Source organism: Haliotis cracherodii, unplaced genomic scaffold, assembly GCF_022045235.1.
Source record: "Haliotis cracherodii isolate W230 unplaced genomic scaffold, xgHalCrac1.p SCAF_14, whole genome shotgun sequence".
Taxonomy (NCBI): Eukaryota; Metazoa; Mollusca; class Gastropoda; order Lepetellida; family Haliotidae; genus Haliotis; species Haliotis cracherodii.
Window position 1 is genome coordinate 34,609,962 of NW_027266269.1, and position 24,141 is coordinate 34,634,102.

The 24,141-nt window shown below is 41.2% G+C and overlaps 1 protein-coding gene across 1 annotated transcript in view; it reads left to right on the plus strand.

Annotated features, from left to right (window-relative positions):
* Positions 1-15,679: 15,679 nt before the first annotated feature.
* The window catches only part of LOC139461209 (normal mucosa of esophagus-specific gene 1 protein-like), a 29,711-nt gene continuing 21,249 nt past the window's right edge, over positions 15,680-24,141 (plus strand). The window contains exons 1-2 of the mRNA XM_071242809.1: positions 15,680-15,969; positions 23,583-23,665. Of these exons, the coding sequence (XP_071098910.1) occupies positions 23,609-23,665 (57 nt within the window). The 5' untranslated portion in view covers positions 15,680-15,969; positions 23,583-23,608. The remainder of the gene's footprint in view (positions 15,970-23,582; positions 23,666-24,141) is intronic.

Below are 24,141 nucleotides of genomic sequence, written 5' to 3' on the forward strand. Positions count from 1 at the left end.
CCTGCACAGATGCTGAATTGTTACCGTCATTGTTACCCGCAACTGGAAATATTAACTTAATAGGGTATGTAAGTGAATCCCTTTTCTTTTTTTTCTTAAAAAAAGAAGAAAAAAAAGAAGAAAATATAATGATAAATAATTGAATCCCTTAATGACGTCACGTCAGTATGACGTCATAATGTAAATGACATCATATGTTTATCGAAGTTCAGGGGTGCGTTGCAAAGCGCCAATCGCTTGCAAGCGATGTACAGCGATTCGCCTTACAACAGTGCGCTAACTTTCAGCCGCTTGCAAGCGAAACAATCGCTGGCTGAGGTCGCTTCGTTCTCAAACCAAAATGGCGGCTTACTTTGACAGCGGAACAAGAATTTCTTGACTGGATCAACGAGGAAATCAGCACAGGCAGCGAAGACACCATCATCCTCAGCCTGCTCTACATCTTCAAAGTATTCATAAATTCCATCAGCTCGTCATCGAGTTTCTTCTATTACGTTCTTCATTACGTCAAGGCAACCAAGCGCTAGTTGCGCCGCCATTTTGGAAGAGTGGGCAAGCGTTTCGAACTGTTGCAGACACCAGGATGAGCGATTAATTTGCTTTCACTGAGCGATTCGTTGCTTGCAACGCGCCCCAGCTTCATGATTACAGAGGGAGAGGAATATCCGACGGTTTTGTAGAACGTTTGTGATACGAATCCTGAAGAACTGTTTCTGTGAGTGTAGATTTGAGCAACAACATTTCTGATTCAGTGACGTGTAACGGGTGTCTTCCTTCCTGAAATAAAAGTGTTCTTAATCGCTTACCTTAGTGTTTTGTTTGTTGTATAACGCCGCAATATTTCCAGCTGTATGCAAATAATCGCGTCTGTACCAGACTACCAAGTGATGGACATCATAAGCATAGATCCACGCAATTGGGAAACGATGACATGCATCGAACAAGTCAGTTGCTGAAGATTAATTTTAACCCGGATCTTCCCGAGTCGCACAAGGGAAGTTAGAATGGCGAGAATCATCATCATCATCATCATCATCGTCATCATCATCATAGAGTCTGGTCTCACCCACCAATATTCCAGTTAGCGTCTCGCCACGCAAACCAATGGTTGATATAACGAACAATTCCGTAAGCCGCCGAGATACGATGACCAGCCTCACCAGCCTCATCATCCGATCCACTCAGACGCTTCTTACGTCAAGCTTATAATGCTTGGGACAAATTCTATCACGGAAGCACAACGGTTTTTTAAAATTCATTGGCAGGGTCATATATAATGTCTTTGATATAAATATTTATATTTTTTTAAAGAACAAAGTATCAATAGAACCCTTTTTCATTAATGGCTTCCACAGGAGATATCGCGAGGGTATCACAATGTAACGTCACAATGTCACGTCATCAGTTACCATGACGTCACAATGAAACGACGTCACTAATTTCATCTTCCACTGACGCTGGTTAGCTGTGTCTGTTACACTCAAGACACTGGGTGCCGTTTCGAGAAAGCCTCTTAGCACAACGACGCAACACAATGGTTTACAACCCTCTTTAGGAACTCCTTACGACCGCTTCACGACAGCATCTTAACAACGTCGTAAAGTCAATCTTAAACTAGGATGTCGCCTTACGACATTGTATTTACGACATTGTATTTAACATAGCAACGGGACCCGGAAATGAAAGGGCACCTGTCAATTTGATCGGCTGTTGATCAATCGACATCGTTTTCACACCGAGACAGTTCCCGATCTTGAGATTTAACAGGTAGCACAGGCTGAAAGCGCTATACTGTTCACTTATTTGTCGTAATCACAGAGTCAGGAAAAGAGGCTCAGTCTGGAAAGAGTGAGTGGGCGAGTTGGGTTCAACGCCGCTTTTAACAGTATTCCAGTTATATCACGGCGCGTCAGCTTAATGTGGGAGGAAAGCCCGAAGTGATGCAGATCTCAGACGTTTACCACTTTGGTGAAACCCACGAGTGCTGACAAACCTAGAAACATTAGAGGGGCGAACCTGGATTCGAACCCACAATCATAGCACAATCTGCACACCGAATCGCGGCGCTTTAGACGACAGGGCCACCCGTTAAGAGGCGACTAACAGGATCGGGTGGTCTGACTTAGTTGATGCAGGTCATCGTATCCAAACTGCGTGGATCGATGCTCATGATGTCATTCATAGGATTGTCTGGTCCAGACTCGATTATTTACAGACCACCGTCATATAGCTGGAATATTGCTGAGTTTGACGTTAAACAAACAAACAAACAAACAAACAAAGTAATTCGAAACAGAAGGCCAATTTTGAGATAAACATATTGTTGAAATGTGAAGTGGGTAATTGTTGATAAGACACCACTAAATGTTTAATCAAGGATGAAATTTCAACCTAAAACATTTAAAAAAGAATAATAATAAGAATCTCCAGTCTACCATGACTAAAATGCGTTCTTTTAAAAACAGACTCTTTCTTGTGCACGTTTTCAGTGCAGTGATGCAGTCAGTATTTTTTACCCACTAACTACATCACATTAAGTAAAATTACCCAGTCAAATTAAACCATCCTTCAGTGTCATGGTAGAATGAATGTGCACAACCGCAGTCTCCGAAAAATCAGCTATAGACTGTCCACTCATTTGAGTGAGTGAGTGAGTGCGTGTGATTTTACGCCGCTTTTAGCAATATTCCAGCAATATCACGGCGGGGGGACACCAGAAATGGGCTTCACACATTGTACCCATGTCGGGAATCGAACCCGGGTCTTCGGCGTGACGAGCGAACGCTTTAACCACTAGGCTAGTTCGTTATAATCATGCACAACATAATTACAACAAATGGCCGGGACTAAAAAATAAGTTCGTTATATCGGTCAGTTCGTTATAAGCGTGTTCGTTATAAACGTAGTTTACTGTACTGCCATACCATCTCGGCCATCTATTAGACATTACAGAGTTTTTTAGGTTCCGTTTTCAAATTTTAAATAGTAATTTTGATAAGCGCAGTCTCGAATGGAAGTTGCCAGTTTGAAACTAGAGCCGTAAGGCTCGAGAAAGTTGCTTTCTGATTGGCTAAGGCTGTCTTCTTGTCTGTCATTTGACTGGTCGGTCAAAGTTCGCAAAAGGTCGTGCTGACGTGGCATGTAATAGCATGTCCTCAGATCATTGTTTAGCTGTAGCGAGCACTAGGATATGAATTAAATGAGATTGATGGGGTTTTCACGAGGACGTTGACCTGATACAATCAAATAGGTCAGTCTAAGACAAAAGGATTACGTGATCCATGCAGTGATTTACATATTTCTTCACATCTACATGTATAGCGGAAAAGAGGCGCTATTCATCACTGGTCCTTTTCCGTAACCTGCACTTTGGTGCAATATTTGTTTAGTTTGAAACAGGTTATTCCAAAAAACCAACAATATCGACAGGGTGGTGAGGAAAACGTAGAAAACACTACGTCTATATAAGTTATGTATGCCCACCACACATATTCCACTGCAAACGCAATCAATTCATTCAGACACAATTGAAAGGGTCTTACACTCTCTTTGAACAAAACTTCCAAAGCATGTTTCCGTTTCAATGCAAAAACTTTAAAAGCATCAAAGAGCATGTTTGAAGCGTGTATGAAGCCATCGATAAAACCGCTGCAGAAAATTTAACAAAAGACTTTGAATAAGAACTGAGATATATACTAGTCTGGTTCTCAAATAGCCTGTGTGGATTAAGGAATTCAAGTCTCGTGGAAATCTCTCGACTTGTTGGCAGGAAGGAAAAAATTGAAGATGGCCGCTGTGTTGTTTATGTTGGTGTTGGGGGTGTACACGTCGTCGGGGTTCGTGCCCCCTACATCCTTTAAAACAAACATTTTGCAGTCGACAACAGCGACGGAGACCAAGACCAGGCTGCTGGAGAACAGACAAGGTATCATTCTTTTCGCGAACACCTGGTGTCATCGTGATTTTCAGTGACCCATTCATATAATTTTATCACTATTTTGCCTTGACGCCCAATGAGGGCTTTACTCCCACATTAAGCTGACACGCCGTGATATAACTGGAATAAAGTTGAGTTCCGCGTTAAACAACAAACAAACAAACAAACATCCTACGTTAAACTGACACTCCGTGATATACCTGAAATAATGTTGAGGTCGGCGTTAAACAAACAAACAAACAAACATCATACGTTTAACTGACACTCCGTGATATAACTGAAATAATGTTGAGTTCGGCGTCAAACAACAAACAAACATCAAACGTTAAACTGACACTCCGTGATATAACTGGAATAATGTTGAGTTCGGCGTTTAACAACAAACAAACAAACATCATACGTTAAACTGACACTCCGTGATATACCTGAAATAATGTTGAGGTCGGCGTTAAACAAACAAACAAACAAACATCATACGTTAAACTGACACTCCGTGATATAACTGAAATAATGTTGAGTTCGGCGTTAAACAAACAAACAAACAAACATCATACGTTAAACTGACACTCCGTGATATAACTGAAATAATGTTGAGTTCGGCGTTAAACAACAAACAAACAAACAAACATCATACGTTAAGCTGACACTCCGTGATATAACTGAAATACTGCTCAAACCGACCATCTACCTCACGGAATGAACACATTGTTTTTTACAGAAGCTACGGATGAAGCTATGAAGAGATTCGAAAAATCTCTAGCAGATATTCTGAAGAAACTGGATTCCTTGGAATCAAAGCAAACAGCACGAGGTACGACAACTATACACAGGGTAAAAACGTTAGCGCAGCTTACAATTTATTTAAGAACAGGTTTCAATATTTTTTGCGTTTATAGAATATAAACGTGAACACCGGAGTGCGTACTGTGTATTCCGCGTGGTATATATACGCGCAGTGTGCACATCCGTATATGTTTTCTTAACACTAGATCTTATTTACGGAAGCCTTTCAGGGCCACATGTTTTTTTTCTTGAAATTTCAAGAGTGAGTGAGTGAGTATGGTTTTACGCCGCTTTTAGCAATATTCCAGCAATATCACGGCGGGGGACACCATAAATGGTCTTCACACATTGTACCCATGTCGGGAATAGAACCCGGGTCTTCGGCGTGACGATCGAACGCTTTAACCACTAGGCTACCCGACCGCCCCCGAAATTTCAAGACACAAACTTGAAATTTCAAGACACTAACTTGAAATTTCCTGATGTTATGTTGAATTTTCAAGATACATAAGTTGAAAATTCAACTTGGTATGTATCTTGAAATTTCAAATTAGTATCTTAAAATTTCAAGGAAAAAAACCCCAACCCAAATGGCCCTAAATTGCTTCCGTACTAATTTCTTTATTTCTTTATTTCGAAACTTTAATTCTGTAATTTCTTGCCATCATATAGACAAATGTTTTATGCTTCCAGCATCTTGCTACTGTTTACCACCCGGGGAGTTTAATCTTATGAAGAAACAACTTGACAACGCCAGAGCGATTCACGAAGAAGGTAAATAATTTGATAAGTCACGGTGAGTGCGTGTGCGCATGCGCTTGAGCGTAATCTACATGCATTCGGATCTTACCTACCTACCTACCTAACACCTCGGGCTGCAATGGAGTAGTGATATTGCTTCTTCTTTTTATTCACATGACTTATTCAACGACTGTATACATAACCATACCAGTCCACGTGGTCCGGGACAAAATATTGTATGATTTTACTGCCAACCGTGTAGCGCCAGATTGTAATTTGGTAGTCACGTGAGCGAGAGAAACTAGTGAGGGAGTGAGTTTGGTTTAACACCGCTTTTAACAGTATTCCAGTTATATCGCGGCGTGTCAGCTTAATGTGGGAGGAAAGCCCGAAGTGATGCAGGTCTCAGACGTTTAGGTCGAAAAGGTCATTAACTTTGTTGACTGCGTCCCGTCGGACTCTGATAGCGAAGGCCGTTGGTCATACTATCAATCACTGGTTTGTCTGGTCCACACTCAATAATGTTTTTACAGACATATAGCTGGAGTTATGCAACACACAAACAAAATCATTCTCCAAGGAAACGAGTGAATACGAAAGGTCAGGCGCGATGACTTACTGAGTCGTGCGGGACGATGGGGTAGCCTAGAGGATAAAGTGTTCGCTCGTTACTCCGAAGATCCGGGTTCGATTTCCCACATGGGTAGAATAATTGAAGCTCATTTCTGGTATCCCAAGCCCTGATACTGCTGAAATATTGCTAAAAGCAGCGTAAAACAATACTCAGTCACTACTATGTCGTGCCCTGTTTTTCGGATAGTTGCTCATGCTTTCAACCACTGGTTGTCTGGTCAAGACGCGATGACTTACACACTGTCTTGATAAAGCTGTATTCCTTACTGCGGCGTAAAATAAAAGTCACCAAATTACTTTCTTGCGGCGTCGGAAACGAAGGCTAGACGTTTGCTGATAAATCTGCCCACCCATTACTACTGCTAAACAGGGGTGGTTTAGCCAAGTGGTTCAGGCGTTCGTCCGTCAGGCCGTGGGTCGGGTTCGATTCCCCACACACACATAATGAGTGAAGCGGTCTGTGGTTCAGGGACTGGTAGACAGACTAGGCACTTGCTTTTGGTTCTACGGGATTTTACTCCAGGGCTAGGATTTCTGTAAACCTACACTGACCCCTACATCCATTTCCGTGGCTCTCGCGATCGCAAATTGCCCGCACTTGATTTTCAAAATCTAGGGCGCATCCAAAACACGATCTGATACTGGCTAGAGAGTTTTGTGTTTCCATCTTTACCCAGTTGACACGTTTAGGAGGACAGTGGAGGCACGGTAGGATGATTCTTACAACAGCTGCTGCTCCTGCTACGGGACCGCCTCCGTGGTCTAGTGGTAGAGCGTCAGCCCGGAGAGCTGAAGGTCCGGGTTCGATCCCCGGGCGCGTCACACCATAAGACGTTAAAAAATGGTACTTGTTGTTACCCTGCCTGGCGCTCGGCATTAAGGGGCTAAAACAAGGACTGGTCGGCTCGGAGTCAGTATACTGTGTCTGAGGGAATCAATGATCAACAGCGGCATGGAATCTCATTAGTCAGGAATTGTACAAGCAGTCACACACACGACTACTACTACTACTACTACTACTACTACTACTACTGACGTGCAATGTTCTTGAACGCGACGTTAAACCCCATTTCACCTCACCTCACCTACTGCTGCTACTGCTACTACAACAACTATTACTGCTACTACTATTACTACTACTACTACTACTACTACTACTACTACTACTGACGAGCAATATTCTTGAACGCGACGTTAAACCCCATTTCCTCTCACCTCACCTACTGCCGCTACTGCTACTACAACAACAACAACAACTACTACTACAACTACTACTACTGACGTGCAATATTCTTGAACGCGACTTTTTGTTAACCCCATTCCATCTCACCTCACCTAACATACTGCTGATACTGTTACTACAACTACTACTTCTGCTACTGCTACTGGTGCTACGTCAGTTTCTACTTATACTAATACTTCAACTACGCTAAAATATTACCTACCCTACAGGCTCAACACACCATGCCATGGAGGCTGCCATAAACGACACACCAAACGGGCTTAACAACGCAAGGGAGATTGGTACAGCAAGTGGGTCTAACAACGCAAGAGAGACTGATACGCCAAGAAGGTCTAACAACGCAAGAGAGACTGATACAGCAAGCGGGTCTAACAACGCAAGAGGGACTGGTACAGCAAGCGGGTCTAACATTGCAAGAGAGACTGATACACCAAGCGGGTCTAACAACGCAAGAGAGACTGTTACACGAAGCGGATCTAACAACGCAAGAGAGACTGTTACACGAAGCGGATCTAACAACGCAAGAGGGACTGGTACAGCAAGCGGGTCTAACAACGCAAGAGAGACTGGTACAGCAAGCGGGTCTAACAACGCAAGAGAGACTGATACACCAAGCGGGTCTAACAACGCAAGAGAGACTGATACAGCAAGCGGGTCTAACAACGCAAGAGAGACTGATACACCAAGCGGGTCTAACAACGCAAGAGAGACTGATACACCAAGCGGGTCTAACAACGCAAGAGAGACTGATACACCAAGAAGGTCTTACAACGCAAGAGAGACTGACACACCAAGCGGGTCTAACAACGCAAGAGAGACTGTTACACCAAGCGGGTCTAACAACGCAAGAGAGACTGATACACCAAGCGGGTCTAACAACGCAAGAGAGGCTGATACACCAAGAAGGTCTTACAACGCAAGAGAGACTGACACACCAAGCGGGTCTAACAACACAAGAGAGACCGGTACACTAAGCGGGTCTAACAAAGCAAGAGAGACTAACACACCAAAAGGGGCTAACAACATTACAGGTATATATATTTATTATAATAACGGCAGAGGGGCAGTGGGTTAGCCTAGTGGTTAAAGCGTTATGCTACAGACCTAGGTTCGATTCCCCACGTGTATATGTGTGAAACCACTTTCAAGAGTCCCCGGCCACAGCATTGGTGGTCTGTTGCTTAAAGCGATACTCAATGATACTCACGCCAAAGGAATGCCACGCTGCACAGCTAATTGCGGTGCCTTAATTATACGAACCGGACACCCTTGTACCCTTCCGTTCTTTAACGGATCACCTTTTATATTGCCTTATGCCAATTCTCGAATCATCTGAATTCGACGTAAACGCAGTTGCAAAACACGATAATTAAAGAAGTTTACTTCTCCTTAAGCGAAGTACTGAATCAGCCGAGTTCGAGATAAGGAGGTGTCCCTTTATCAGTAACCTTCCATAAAGACCTAATACCAAAAAAATCCGAAAACTCCCAAGCAAGCCTGCCATACATAGGCAAGTCTAGATTTCTTCAGTTTCGAGCCAAAATGATAATGAAAGAAGTTACTCCGCCTTAAGCGAAGTACTGAATCAGCTGAGTTGGAGAATAAGGAGGTGTCCATTTAACCGTAACCTTCCATAAAGACCTAATACAAAAAAATCCGAAAAGATCCCAAGCAAGTCTACCATTCATTGGCAAGCCTAGATTTCTTCAGTTTCGAGCCAAAAACTCTCTTCTATTAATGCTACAAAGACAATTGTAAGAGACTGACTGTTCGTCTGAATGACCAGTACATGTTTCAGAAAAGACCTGTCTATCACATCCGGGTTACTCTTACCTGGAAGACAGTCTATGCTTCCGGTTCAGCGCATACAAAGACGTTCGGAACTGGAAAGCTAGCCGGAAGTCTTGTCAGGAAGATGGCGGCGACCTGATGACGTTCTACAAGCAACGGGAGGTTGACGTCATGGTAAAATACCTCAACGGCCTTGGCGAGTCGGCGTACGATTCCGGTACACACAATAAACCTGTTATCTTATCCAAGTAGCTAGACTCATCCTCGACTATCCAGGAGAGTTTATCTCCTTTCTATCATGACGAATAACCTTGCTTCTTTTTGAACCCGAGTCGAATAATATGACACAAAAATTCACATGACATTATATTCACGAGCGAGAGAATATATGTTAGTATATATTCGTCACGCCGAAGCCCTGGGTTCAATTCCCCATATAGGTACAATGTCTGAAGCCCATTTCCGGTGTCCCCGCTGGTGTGCTGATATATTGCTAAATGCGGCGTAAAACCATACTCACTCACTATGTTGGTGGTGACAGAGAAAGTATGATGTCACAGATGAAGCTATGACGACGAATTTGTCCAGTGCAGTTATATCATGATATAATACCCTGATATATCTCCGCTATATCTCCAGGACACGCCACGCCACGCCAGAAACCTATGACTGTGGGTTCGAATCCCGGTTCCCATTCGATTATGTTTCTAGGTTTGTCAGCACCATACCCGTGCTCGTGGGTTTCACCGAAGTGGTAAACGTCTGAGACCTGCATCACTTCGGGCTTTCCTCTAACATTAAGCTGACACGCCGTGATATAACTTAAAAAGCAGCGTTAAACCCAACTCACTCACTCACTCCAGGGCACGCATTTCGGTAAACCTACACGAACCCCTGGATCCATTCCTGTGGTTGTCGTGATCTCAAATTACCCGCCCTTGATAATTATTAGCCAATCTGATTGGCTACGCTACTCAGTCTAACGGTCCAATCAGAATGTAAGTTACAAACCAGTCTCAATGCTGCGTTGGCTATTTCAACAACATGGTGAGAAATTCAACATTAACATACTGACTGGCACGTAAAAGAAAGCCCTCAAACATCTTTTTGATGAAAAAATGTCTTCATGCCCATTAAAACTGGTGGTGGCTTTGGTTTCTAGGCAATACGAGTTACCTCCCTTACTCATTTCGGTTTCTCGACGTTTGATGAGTCGGTAAAATGTTAACTGGACCTTGCATTACATTACCACTATCTTTTAAATCCTCAGGGCTGTTTTATATCCGAAATAGGAAATATCTAGTAAAGTAAAAAAATATTAAAATACTGTCTAATGACAGTAGGTTTAACAGTAGGCTGTGGACTCCAAATCAAGGGGGCGGTCGGGTAGCCTAGTGGTTAAAGCGTTCGCTCGTCACGCTGAAGACCCGGGTTCGATTCCCGACATGGGTGAAGCCCATTTCTGGTGTCTACCGTAATATTGCTGGAATATTGCTAAAAGCGGCGTAAACCACCCTCACTCACCAAATCAAGGCAACTCAACATGGACTAAACTGCTGATGTAGACACACACTGATGACTACACTGTTACTATTTCGGACTACTTCTAATATGGACGTATTGCACAGTATATGCACTTATGCATTTCAATATTTAATACGTATGCTGGCTGGTTGGTTGGTTGGTTGGTTTGTTGTTTAACGCCGCACTCAGCAATATTCGTGCTATATGACGGCGGCCTGTAAATAATCGGGTCTTGACCAGACAATCCAGTGATTAATATCATTGGCATTGATCCACGCAGTTGGGATCGATGACATGCATCAACCAAGTCTGCGAGATTGACCAACCGATCCCGTTATTCGTCTCTAAGGACAAGCATAGTCTTCTTTTACGGCAAGCATGGGTTGCTGAAGACCCGGATCTAAACAAACAAACAAACAGACAAAACAAAAGACGCTGTCCGCTAAGGGCGTCGTCGTATGTTGGACAGGTTTTGCCTAATCCATTTGACTTTTAATGTCAATAGAATCTTTTAAAGCAAAACAAAACAGAGGTATGCTATTCTGTCTTTTAATTTATACTTCTCTATTTCATTCAGTGTCTCCCATGTTGAAGGCTTGGGTGGGGATGAGACGGGTGGCTGGGAAGTACCAGTGGGTGACGGACAGTACGTTCTCTGGGGGGTGGGGACAAGGGGAGCCGCTGAACTTCAGCGTCTACAAGTGCGTCTCCATCATGTACGACGGCATCGGGGACGGCATGTGCACGCCACGTCTCCGCTACGTCTGTAGGATCAAAACCGATTCAACATCGCCTACACAAGGCGACGCAAACTAACTGTCTACGTGACACAGAGGACCCTGTCGTAACCGGACTCACTCTATTAGCATAGAGTGAATGTATTTCTGTAATGATATCATTAAACAGTCTCTCAGTTACCTGATTTCGTGTGTATACCGACGATAAAGAAACGAATACATGACACATTTTTGGATATCAACTTCTTTAATTCTTTGACACGATGAAGGAGCAAGATGTAGCTCTGAAACGACGTGACAAAGAATAGAAGAAGTTGCTATCCATAAAAAAGTGTCATGTATTCATGCTCTTCCAACTTCTAAGTGTCTTCATTCGATAGACCCGTGAAAATCATGGGTAGAATAGGTCTTAAGCAACCCATGCTTGCCGTAAAAGGCGACTATGCTTGTCATAAGAGGCGACTAAAGGGATCGGGTGGTCAGACTCGCCGACTTGGTTGATGCATGTCATGGTATCCCAATTGCGTGGATCGATGCTCAAGATGTCAATCACTTGATTGTGTTGGACCGGTCCAGCCTCGATTATTTACAGACCGTCGTCATATAGCTGGAATATTGCTGAGTGCGGCGTTAAACAACAAACAAACAAACAAACTTCATTCGATAAGGATGCGGTTCAATGCCACAGTAAAACCATGACAACGAATAAAACGATTGGCGCTGTTATTTATAATAACTGACTTTCATGTGTTTTTCGCGTTTAAAAATCATAAACGTAAACACCGATTTGCAAAGTGTGAAAACCAGCATCGGAAAAAAAGCGGATTTACGCAAAATGTGCACACATGGTTTTACGTTTAAAACTCAATACAAGCAAAAACAATTGCAGTCAATTCTTATAAATTAATACTTCAACAATAATAACTTCACAGATTGCGTACATTGTAATCGTTAACACCCAACCCTGAAGACAGCAGTACGGAACCAGTGACATTGTTCAGGGCACTACTCATTCGTCACCACTCGCCCCTTTCCGTCATCACTCGCCCCTTTCCGTAACCTGCAAGAAGACGCGTCCCCCTATCGATGAATGTTATGTGCGAAAATACGACAAACCAATCAGAATGTGCGTATGACTTCAAGTTCTTCGTCAAACAATCCCTCAGGAATAATTTTTGAATTCACATATGTTTTGCATCTAAAAATATACCCAATGCACAGTTAAATGTGTTTAATCACACTGTATAATTCCGCACGTCCCGATGTGCTTTAAATTGCATCTGAAATATATATTATATATGGGGAAAATGTGTGAACCATTACGCAACGAGTTGACCATTGTTTTAGGTATGCCCGTTTGCGCTCAGACGGAACTCGGTGGCAAAAATGGCCACGAGAGGGGCACGAGTCGCTATTCGGCTCGTCCCGGAATAACACGAGTTGGTCACGAATGGGCACTACTGAGACTAAGGCCACCCATTCTATTATCAGTCAATCAGGAAACAATCGAAAAAATAATTGCAAGGCAAGCCAGTGAGAAATGGCATAGAATCACTTGCAATTTATGTATTGACTCGAACTGTAAATCTGCTGACAAGTTGAATTTGTCGCATGGACAACCTGGGACTGGTTCCACAAAGCGATCTTAGTCTGTGAGGCCTGACATGAATTAAAATAAAATAAAAAAAATAAAAAAATTGAAATGGGAAAATATGAAGAAAAAAAGAAGCAAAACAAAGCTGTGTTTTACTCCATTGACCCGAACATTGCTAAAATTACTCACTCTCGCTATCCATACACATTTTATAATTTAAAATACTGTTATTTAAACGTGTTGAAAAGTTAACTTAAAGCTTCAAAACAACGATTAATGATGAAATCGCGAGAGGAACTAAAATATAAAATATTTGAAATTGGCTTAAAAAGAAAATTCGTCCAACCTACCTGAATTTTAGGGCCTAAACTCCGTGAACCCCACATCCAATTTTAAGTATCAGTTTGTTCAGAATAGAAAGTATTCAACTTTTGTCGCCATGAATAACTGCAATATTGCTGATGCGGCGTCAAACAATATTCACTCACCCACACCCACACCCACACCCACACGTAACGATTTTTATACCAAATGGAAATTGCTATCTGCTCCCTAACTTCACTATAAAGAGTTTACGTGTTGGGACTTATTTGATACTGTATGAATATGATAATATATTTAATTCATATAACCCCCATAACAGTGCAAGTCTTCACAGCGATATCCCGGCGGTGGGGTAGCTTTGTGGTTAAAGCGTTCGCTCGTCACGCCGAAGACCCGGGTTCGATTCCCGATAAATGGGTACAATGTGTGAAGCCCATTTCTGGTGTCCCCCGCCGTGATATTGCTGGAAAATTGCTAAAAGCGGCGTAAAATCAAACTCACTCAACCTATAATATGTTACCGAGCGTCACGCGCAGTACTGCAAAGGGATGTAACTCTTGTAAGGCTAGGTTTACCATTTCCAATCGTCTTCCCGCAATATCGCTGTAAAGGGGCCGTAACTCTGTAAGCCTTAATAACCTAGTGTAGCCGGGGTAGTGGTATTTATACGGCTCGGGCCGTTGGGAAACACAGACACAGGCAGATGGTGATAATGGATTTATTGCAAGGGGGTGGCTGCTGTTGAAGAACTACCTGAAGAAAAGAAAATGTCCTTCCTCCTCAACAGCAGCACATGAAGTCATATATTTGCAAGTTTACAGGTATTATTTATCTTAAATATAAAAGTACAAAAGCCATTGATAAACTATACTAAAACTAACTTTAATGTTAAATTACTGTTGTATGTTCATGATAGGATACTTGAAAAGCACATGGGCCAAAATGGACCATGTGGTTAATTATTTTACAAGCAAGTTTTATAATATCAATATTCCATTTACTTAATTTAATATTACTTTAAATGATATTATATATATTATTCAATTTAATTCAGCACCCTAATATAGATATTAATTTCTGACAGAAGCAGATGAAAACAGATTGAAATATGGCCATTCCATACACGAAGAAAAGAAAATGTCCTTCCTCCTCAACAGCAGCACATGAAGTGAGGAGGAAGTCAGGTATGGAAGGAAGCTACCTGTAGAGGACCAGGGTGGCCAATTAGAAGACAGATTGCATTAAGCATCAAAGGAAGTGCTTAATGCAAGATATAAATAGACTGAGGGAAACCCTACAGGTGTAAAAAATGTCTAAAGATAGACAGAAGGTTGAAGGGGAAGATCTTGTGAGAGATTCCCAGAGACTGAAAATAAGGGTGTTGAATTGTTTAAAGAGTTAGATACTGATATTCAACTGTAGACAAGACAAACATTGAACATATAGATGATTATGATGATGATGTATGAATAATGATATAACTATAGGAAGAATATAAGGTACCCTGCTACACTAGCATGAATGACAGTCCACAATTGCGCCATCAACGTCTGTTATTGTGGCATCGATCCGGATAGACTGGAAGTTCTGGCACGCCCTAACGATGATTCAGCGTTATAAATCACATGTCAACAACCAGGCCTAGCCGGTGTTGTGGCAAAACGACCACTGCGTTCTCGACAGGAGATGGCGAAGGAAGGAAGGTGGGAGGGAGGGAAAGAGGGGGTTAATTGAAGAAAGAAATCCGCAGTCTGTGGCAATCGAGGTTTCGTAGAAGCTGCGATGATGAATATGACACACGTTCATAATGATGATAATGATGAGGACTAAGTGACTAGTGAATAATGATGATAAATAAATAAATAAATAAATATATAAATAGATAAATAAAAAAGATATAAAAATAAATCAATAATTAACAATAATGCTAATAAAAATGAAGTGACAAGGCAATATTACTACAACTACTAGCTGAAAGCGAGGACGGGATCGGGTGGTCAGGCTCGCTGACTTGGTTGATGTATGTCATCGATCCCAATTGCGTGGATCGATGCTCATGGTATCAATCACTGGATTATCTGGTCCAGACTCGATTATTTACAGACCGCCGTCATAAAGCTGTTATACTGCTGAGTGCGGCGTAAAACAACAAACCAACCAACTAACCGACATAAAGATAATGTTATTGAAGATAACTACTACTACTACGACGACTACTACTACTATTACTATTATTATTATTATTACAACTACTACTGCTATGTCGACGACCATGACTGTTTTCCTCTCCCTGTAAAAAGATTACACAATTGTACACGTTCACATTACTTCCGGGTATGACAGCTGCATCGCCTCTCTCCCTCTCCGCGTGCATCCCCAACAAACTTGCTGCATCCCCACCACCATTCGACCCCACGCAGACGCTATGTCGTCATGGGCCAGTGTCAACTGACCAGCGTGGATTACCCTGGCTCCAGCATACGCTGAACCTCTCCGGTGCCCTTGAGAAGGTCAAAACGGGTATTCCCCGCCCGGCTGGTGGACGTGCGAAATCGCTTGCTCCGTCGGTTGATAAAAGCCAACCGTGTCTCGAGATTGCATTATCAGAGGACGAAGTTCACTTAAACGGTCGCATCGTTGAGAAAGGATTATTTTAATTCAGGTGAGTTTAAAAATACAGCATTACTCATCTTTGACTTTTATTTCATTTCGTGTAAGTACATACTGACGTAATTAAGTAAAGATCAATATTTAATATTTGTCCTTGATATGGGTTTTTCACTTGAATAGACATCCCAGAGGACATCCGCCATAGTTAATGCATGTCCTGGTTCGTGTATGTAAAGAAAGCAGGGATTATTGCGTATTTGTATTTGTAATATCTGATCTGGTTATTTTTTTCACATACAAAATATCGATTATTCTTCAGTTGCACTATGAACATGTTTTAGCGTGTCGTGAATCGGATGCTTGCAATTGAGTTTTTATAAACGTTTTTCGTATTAAACGAGATTTCAATTTTGAATTCATTTAATTTTATCTACATGTATGATGTGACGTGAGGCGAGTTTCCTTGTTAAAGGGTTGTATAGTTTCGCCCAGCACCGTACATTGTGAAGGTGTTCACAGTATGTCCTTGATTAAGGACGCCGGTGTTGTTGACAGCGTTGTTTAACTCCCACGGTCTTTTTAAATTTTAAAGTTGTGCTGAGATTTCATTATCTGAAACATTCTCAAACTAACCATACAAAATAGACCTTCATGTGTCTGTATTTCATTGCCTACATACTTGATAACAACTTAGTACATACCGTATGATGGAGTTGTGTTGGTACATACATGGTGTTGTGTTGGTACATACATGGTGTTATGTTGATACATACATGGTGTCATGTTGATACATACATGGTGTTATGTTGATACATACATGGTGTCATGTTGATACATACATGGTGTTATGTTGGTACATACATGGTGTTATGTTCGTATATACATGGTGTTATGTTCGTATATACACGGTGTTATGTTCGTATATACACGGTGTTGTGTTCGTACATACATGGTGTTGTGTTCGTATATACATGGTGTTATGTTCGTATATACACGGTGTTGTGTTCGTATATACATGGTGTTATGTTCGTATATACACGGTGTTATGTTCGTATATACACGGTGTTGTGTTCGTACATACACGGTGTTGTGTTGGTACATACATGGTGTTGTGTTGGTACATACATGGTGTTATGTTCGTACATACATGGTGTTATGTTCGTACATACATGGTGTTATGTTCGTATATACACGGTGTTATGTTCGTATATACATGGTGTTGTGTTCGTACATACATGGTGTTATGTTCGTACATGCATGGTGTTATGTTCGTATATACATGGTGTTGTGTTCGTACACACATGGTGTTGTGTTGGTATATACATGGTGTTGTGTTCGTACATACATGGTGTTGTGTTCGTACATACATGGTGTTATGTTCGTACATGCATGGTGTTATGTTGGTACATACATGGTGTTGTGTTCGTACATACATGGTGTTGTGTTCGTACATACATGGTGTTGTGTTCGTACATACATGGTGTTGTGTTCGTACATACATGGTGTTATGTTCGTACATGCATGGTGTTATGTTGGTACATACATGGTGTTATGTTCGTACATACATGGTGTTGTGTTAGTACATACATGGTGTTATGTTGGTACATACATGGTGTTGTGTTCGTACATACATGGTGTTGTGTTAGTACATACATGGTGTTATGTTTGTACATACATGGTGTTGTGTTCGTACATACATGGTGTTGTGTTGGTACACCCATGGTGTTGTATTGGTACATACATGGTGTTATGTTGGTACATACATGGTGTTGTGTTGGTACATACATGGTGTTGTGTTCGTACATACATGGTGTTGTGTCGGTACATACATGGTGTTGTGTTGGTACATACATGGTGTTATGTTAGTACACCCATGGTGTTATGTTCGTACATACATGGTGTTGTGTTCGTATATACACGGTGTTGTGTTAGTACATACATGGTGTTATGTTCGTACATACATGGTGTTGTGTTGGTACATACATGGTGTTATGTTCGTACATACATGGTGTCATGTTAGTACATACATGGTGTTATGCTAGTACATACATGGTGTTATGTTAGTACATACATGGTGTTATGTTAGTACATACATGGTGTTGTGTTGGTACATACATGGTGTTGTGTTAGTACATACATGGTGTTGTGTTCGTACATACATGGTGTTGTGTTGGTACACCCATGGTGTTATGTTAGTACATACATGGTGTTGTGTTAGTACATACATGGTGTTGTGTTGGTACATACACGGTGTTATGTTCGTACATACATGGTGTTGTGTTGGTACATACATGGTGTTGTGTTAGTACATACATGGTGTTGTGTTGGTACATACATGGTGTTATGTTCGTACATACATGGTGTTATGTTGGTACATACATGGTGTTATGTTAGTACATACATGGTGTTATGTTGGTACATACATGGTGTTGTGTTGGTACATACATGGTGTTATGTTAGTACATACATGGTGTTGTGTTGGTACATACATGGTGTTATGTTAGTACATACATGGTGTTGTGTTGGTACATACATGGTGTTATGTTAGTACATACATGGTGTTGTGTTGGTACATACATGGTGTTGTGTTAGTACATACATGGTGTTGTGTTCGTACATACATGGTGTTGTGTTAGTACATACATGGTGTTATGTTCGTATATACATGGTGTTGTGTTGGTACATACATGGTGTTATGTTGGTACATACATGGTGTTATGTTAGTACATACATGGTGTTATGTTCGTACATACATGGTGTTATGTTGGTACATACATGGTGTTGTGTTGGTACATATATGGTGTTGTGTTAGTACATACATGGTGTTGTGTTGGTACATACATGGTGTTATGTTAGTACATACATGGTGTTGTGTTGGTACATACATGGTGTTGTGTTGGTACATACATGTGTTATGTTGGTACATACATGGTGTTGTGTTCGTATATGCATGGTGTTGTGTTCGTACATACATGGTGTTATGTTGGTACATGCATGGTGTTATGTTCGTACATACATGGTGTTATGTTAGTACATACATGGTGTTGTGTTGGTACATACATGGTGTTATGTTCGTACATACATGGTGTTGTGTTAGTACATACATGGTGTTATGTTGGTACATACATGGTGTTGTGTTCGTACATATATGGTGTTGTGTTAGTACATACATGGTGTTATGTTCGTACATACATGGTGTTGTGTTCGTACATACATGGTGTTATGTTCGTACATACATGGTGTTATGTTCGTACATACATGGTGTTATGTTAGTACATACATGGTGTTGTGTTGGTACATACATGGTGTTATGTTCGTACATACATGGTGTTGTGTTGGTACATACATGGTGTTATGTTCGTACATACATGGTGTTGTGTTAGTACATACATGGTGTTGTGTTCGTACATACATGGTGTTGTGTCGGTACATACATGGTGTTATGTTCGTACATACATGGTGTTGTGTTGGTACATACATGGTGTTATGTTCGTACATACATGGTGTCATGTTGGTACATACATGGTGTTGTGTTGGTACACCCATGGTGTTATGTTAGTACATACATGGTGTTATGTTCGTATATACACGGTGTTGTGTTAGTACATACATGGTGTTATGTTCGTACATACATGGTGTTGTGTTGGTACATACATGGTGTTATGTTCGTATATACACGGTGTTGTGTTAGTACATACATGGTGTTATGTTCGTACATACATGGTGTTGTGTTGGTACATACATGGTGTTATGTTCGTACATACATGGTGTCATGTTAGTACATACATGGTGTTATGTTCGTATATACACGGTGTTGTGTTAGTACATACATGGTGTTATGTTCGTACATACACGGTGTTGTAGTCGTACATACATGGTGTTGTGTTGGTGCATACATGGTGTTGTGTTAGTACATATATGGTGTTGTGTTAGTACATACATGGTGTTGTGTTGGTACATATATGGTGTTATGTTAGTACATACATGGTGTTGTGTTCGTACATACATGGTGTTGTGTTGGTGCATACATGGTGTTGTGTTAGTACATATATGGTGTTGTGTTAGTACATACATGGTGTTGTGTTGGTACATACATGGTGTTGTGTTGGTGCATACATGGTGTTGTGTTGGTACATACATGGTGTTGTGTTGGTACATACATGGTGTTGTGTTGGTACATACATGGTGTTGTAGTCGTACATACATGGTGTTGTGTTGGTGCATACATGGTGTTGTGTTAGTACATATATGGTGTTGTGTTAGTACATACATGGTGTTGTGTTGGTACATATATGGTGTTATGTTAGTACATACATGGTGTTGTGTTCGTACATACATGGTGTTGTGTTGGTGCATACATGGTGTTGTGTTAGTACATATATGGTGTTGTGTTAGTACATACATGGTGTTGTGTTGGTACATACATGGTGTTGTGTTAGTACATACATGGTGTTGTGTTGGTACATACATGGTGTTGTGTTGGTACATACATGGTGTTGTGTTAGTACATACATGGTGTTGTGTTGGTACATACATGGTGTTGTGTTGGTACATACATGGTGTTGTGTTGGTACATACATGGTGTTGTGTTAGTACATACATGGTGTTGTGTTGGTACATACATGGTGTTGTGTTAGTACATACATGGTGTTGTGTTGGTACATACATGGTGTTGTGTTGGTACATACATGGTGTTGTGTTAGTACATACATGGTGTTGTGTTGGTACATACATGGTGTTGTGTTGGTACATACATGGTGTTGTGTTGGTACATACATGGTGTTGTGTTGGTACATACATGGTGTTGTGTTAGTACATACATGGTGTTGTGTTGGTACATACATGGTGTTATGTTGGTACATACATGGTGTTATGTTAGTACATACATGGTGTTGTGTTAGTACATACATGGTGTTATGTTGGTACATACATGGTGTTGTGTTGGTACATACACGGTGTTGTGTTAGTACATACACGGTGTTGTGTTGGTACATACATGGTGTTATGTTCGTATATACATGGTGTTGTGTTGGTACATACATGGTGTTATGTTCGCACATACATGGTGTTGTGTTCGCACATACATGGTGTTGTGTTCGCACATACATGGTGTTGTGTTGGTACATACATGGTGTCATGTTCGCACATACATGGTGTTGTGTTCGCACATACATGGTGTTGTGTTGGTACATACATGGTGTTATGTTGGTACATACATGGTGTCATGTTGATACATACATGGTGTTGTGTTGGTACATACATGGTGTTATGTTAGTACATACATGGTGTTGTGTTGGTACATACATGGTGTTATGTTGGTACATACATGGTGTTATGTTCGCACATACATGGTGTTGTGTTCGCACATACATGGTGTTGTGTTCGTACATACATGGTGTTGTGTTGGTACATACATGGTGTTGTGTTGGTACATATATGGTGTTGTGTTAGTACATACATGGTGTTGTGTTGGTACATACATGGTGTTGTGTTGGTACATATATGGTGTTGTGTTAGTACATACATGGTGTTGTGTTAGTACATACATGGTGTTATGTTCGTACATACACGGTGTTGTGTTCGTATATACACGGTGTTGTGTTCGTACATACATGGTGTTATGTTCGTACATACACGGTGTTGTGTTCGTATATACACGGTGTTGTGTTCGTACATACATGGTGTTATGTTGGTACATACATGGTGTTATGTTCGTACATACATGGTGTTATGTTCGTACATGCATGGTGTTGTGTTAGTACATACATGGTGTTATGTTAGTACATACATGGTGTTGTGTTGGTACATACATGGTGTTGTGTTCGTACATACATGGTGTTGTGTTGGTACATACATGGTGTTATATTAGTACATACATGGTGTTATGTTCGTACATACATGGTGTTGTGTTCGCACATACATGGTGTTAGTTTCGTTAATACATGGTGTTAGTTTCGTAAATACATGGTGTTATGTTCGTACATACATGGTGTTATATTCATATAAACATGATGTTTTGTTCGTACATATGTGGTGTTAGATTTGTAAATACGTGGTGTTAGCTTCGTACATACATTGTGTTATGTTCGTACATACATGGTGTTAATTTCGTACATCCATGTCCCACTCCCTCAGCGTTCACATGGTTGATATTCAAGCCCCCACCCACCCAAAAAAAATCAAAAAATCATTTGCCCTAATATTGTATCACCTATCACCTGCCGATAAACCAGAGACTTAAATAAATCATACGTCAGAGTAACCAATAACTGCTCAGCTATTGAGTACTTTTATTCCCGTCCCGAATACAATCATTGGTTTGTCAGCGGCGTTAAACAACAAACAAACAAACAAACAAGTATGTCAGTTTTGTTCGAGTTTAACGCATGCAATACTTCCCCGTGGAGCTGATCCTGACTGAAATGCAGGATGTTTCTCAACGGCCTAAAACTCGCAACGATTAAACCCCGGTCTCCTGAAGACTCTCTCACAGTGATACCGCCTGGGCCTTGTCTTGCACGAGCTGTCTGTCATGGTGATAAACACCAGCCGATAACCCAGTATATAACCCACTCCGCTCATCACTGGACACGGTGTATCACGGTGATGAAGGCATTTGATCAGATGACGCTGATAAACAATTTCACCTCCGCTTACATGTACGTCCGGCCAGCTACTCCATGGTGGGTCGCGGACATGAAACAGCAGAGTTTCAGAGTTTCAGAGAGAGAGAGTGAAATGTTTATTTTTGTGTGACACGCACAAGCCGTCATGGTAAAAACATTTGGCATAGTATAATTTCCGGACAAAAAGCTTGTACATCCAGCCTTATTAGGCTTATGAGACACATTAAAATACAAGTATATCCATTGTGAAATAAATAAATAAATAAATAAATATGTACTATACTAATAACAATAAAAGTGGTGTTTACCTTTTTTTAAAGTAACAATAAGAATTGTAGTAATAATGATAATTAACTTTTATAGTTTTGTCTTCTTTTAAACATATAATATAGACATTTAGCTAAAATGCGTTGCAGTGATTCCTCTTGCATAATAAAAATCAATTTGCCTGAGCTGCCTAAATTAAAAAAAATCACTGTTTCACTGTTTCAGATACACTCCGTATAATTGCGCATGTGCGTAAAATACGCAGAGTAAACTACTCTCACGCAATAATTTTCAAGTTGCTAGCGTATTAATACGCATGACATATCCAACACCTTACAAGTATTACACTGCGTTGTTACCAGTGAAGCCAATTGATCTTGCGTATTAGTATCCTCCCGTGGAAACTGGACTTTTATGGTCAGTTAACTCCCTTGCCTTGAGACCCGTGAAGATCCGGGGTAGAATTGGTCTTCATCAACCCATGCTTGCCGTAAAAGGCAACTATGCTTGCCGTAAAAGGCGACTAACGGGATCGAGTGGTCAGGCTCACTGACTTGGCTGATGCATGTCATCGTGTCCCAATTGCGTGGATCGATGCACATGTTATCAATCACTGGATTGTCTGGTCCAGACTCGATATTTTACAGACCGCCGTCATATAGCTGGAATATTGCTGAGTGCGGCGTTAAACAACAAACAAACAAACACAACACTACCAAAAATATTTGGAAATATTTACCTTTGTAACAACCAGATTATTTTACAATTTCAGCTGAACAAAGCGGGACGTTTCTCAACATGTCTAACTATGTTGCTTTCGGATTTGGAATGCGTGCATTCAAGAGATTTCCTGAGGTAGGTGTTAATGACTTTTCTAATCAACGTATCATTGTCCATAAATTGTATTTTTTTACTTATCGTTTTTATAAAACAAACGCGACTGAACTGGGTCAGCTATTGATCCGTCGACAAAATTAATATAGTTCGTAAGTGTCCATCAAAGTCACGTGTGACTTGTGACCTCACTTTGAGATCATGATGTGACCTGCAGTCGTTGTCGTAAGCATCGTCGTAAGTGTCGTCCACAACACAGTGGACAGATGAACGGACACTGAGCACGGGCGGCCCAGTCGTTTAAGGCGCCGCAATTCGCTGTGCCGAGTTGCGACCCTTATGCACGCCAGGAACCTATAACCGTGGGTTCAAATCCCAGATTCACCCCGATTATGTTTCTAGGTTTGTCAGTACCATACCCGTGCTCGTGGGTTTCGCCAAAGTGGTAAAGGTCTGAGACCTGCTTCACTTCGGGATCTCGCCCAACCACCTCACTC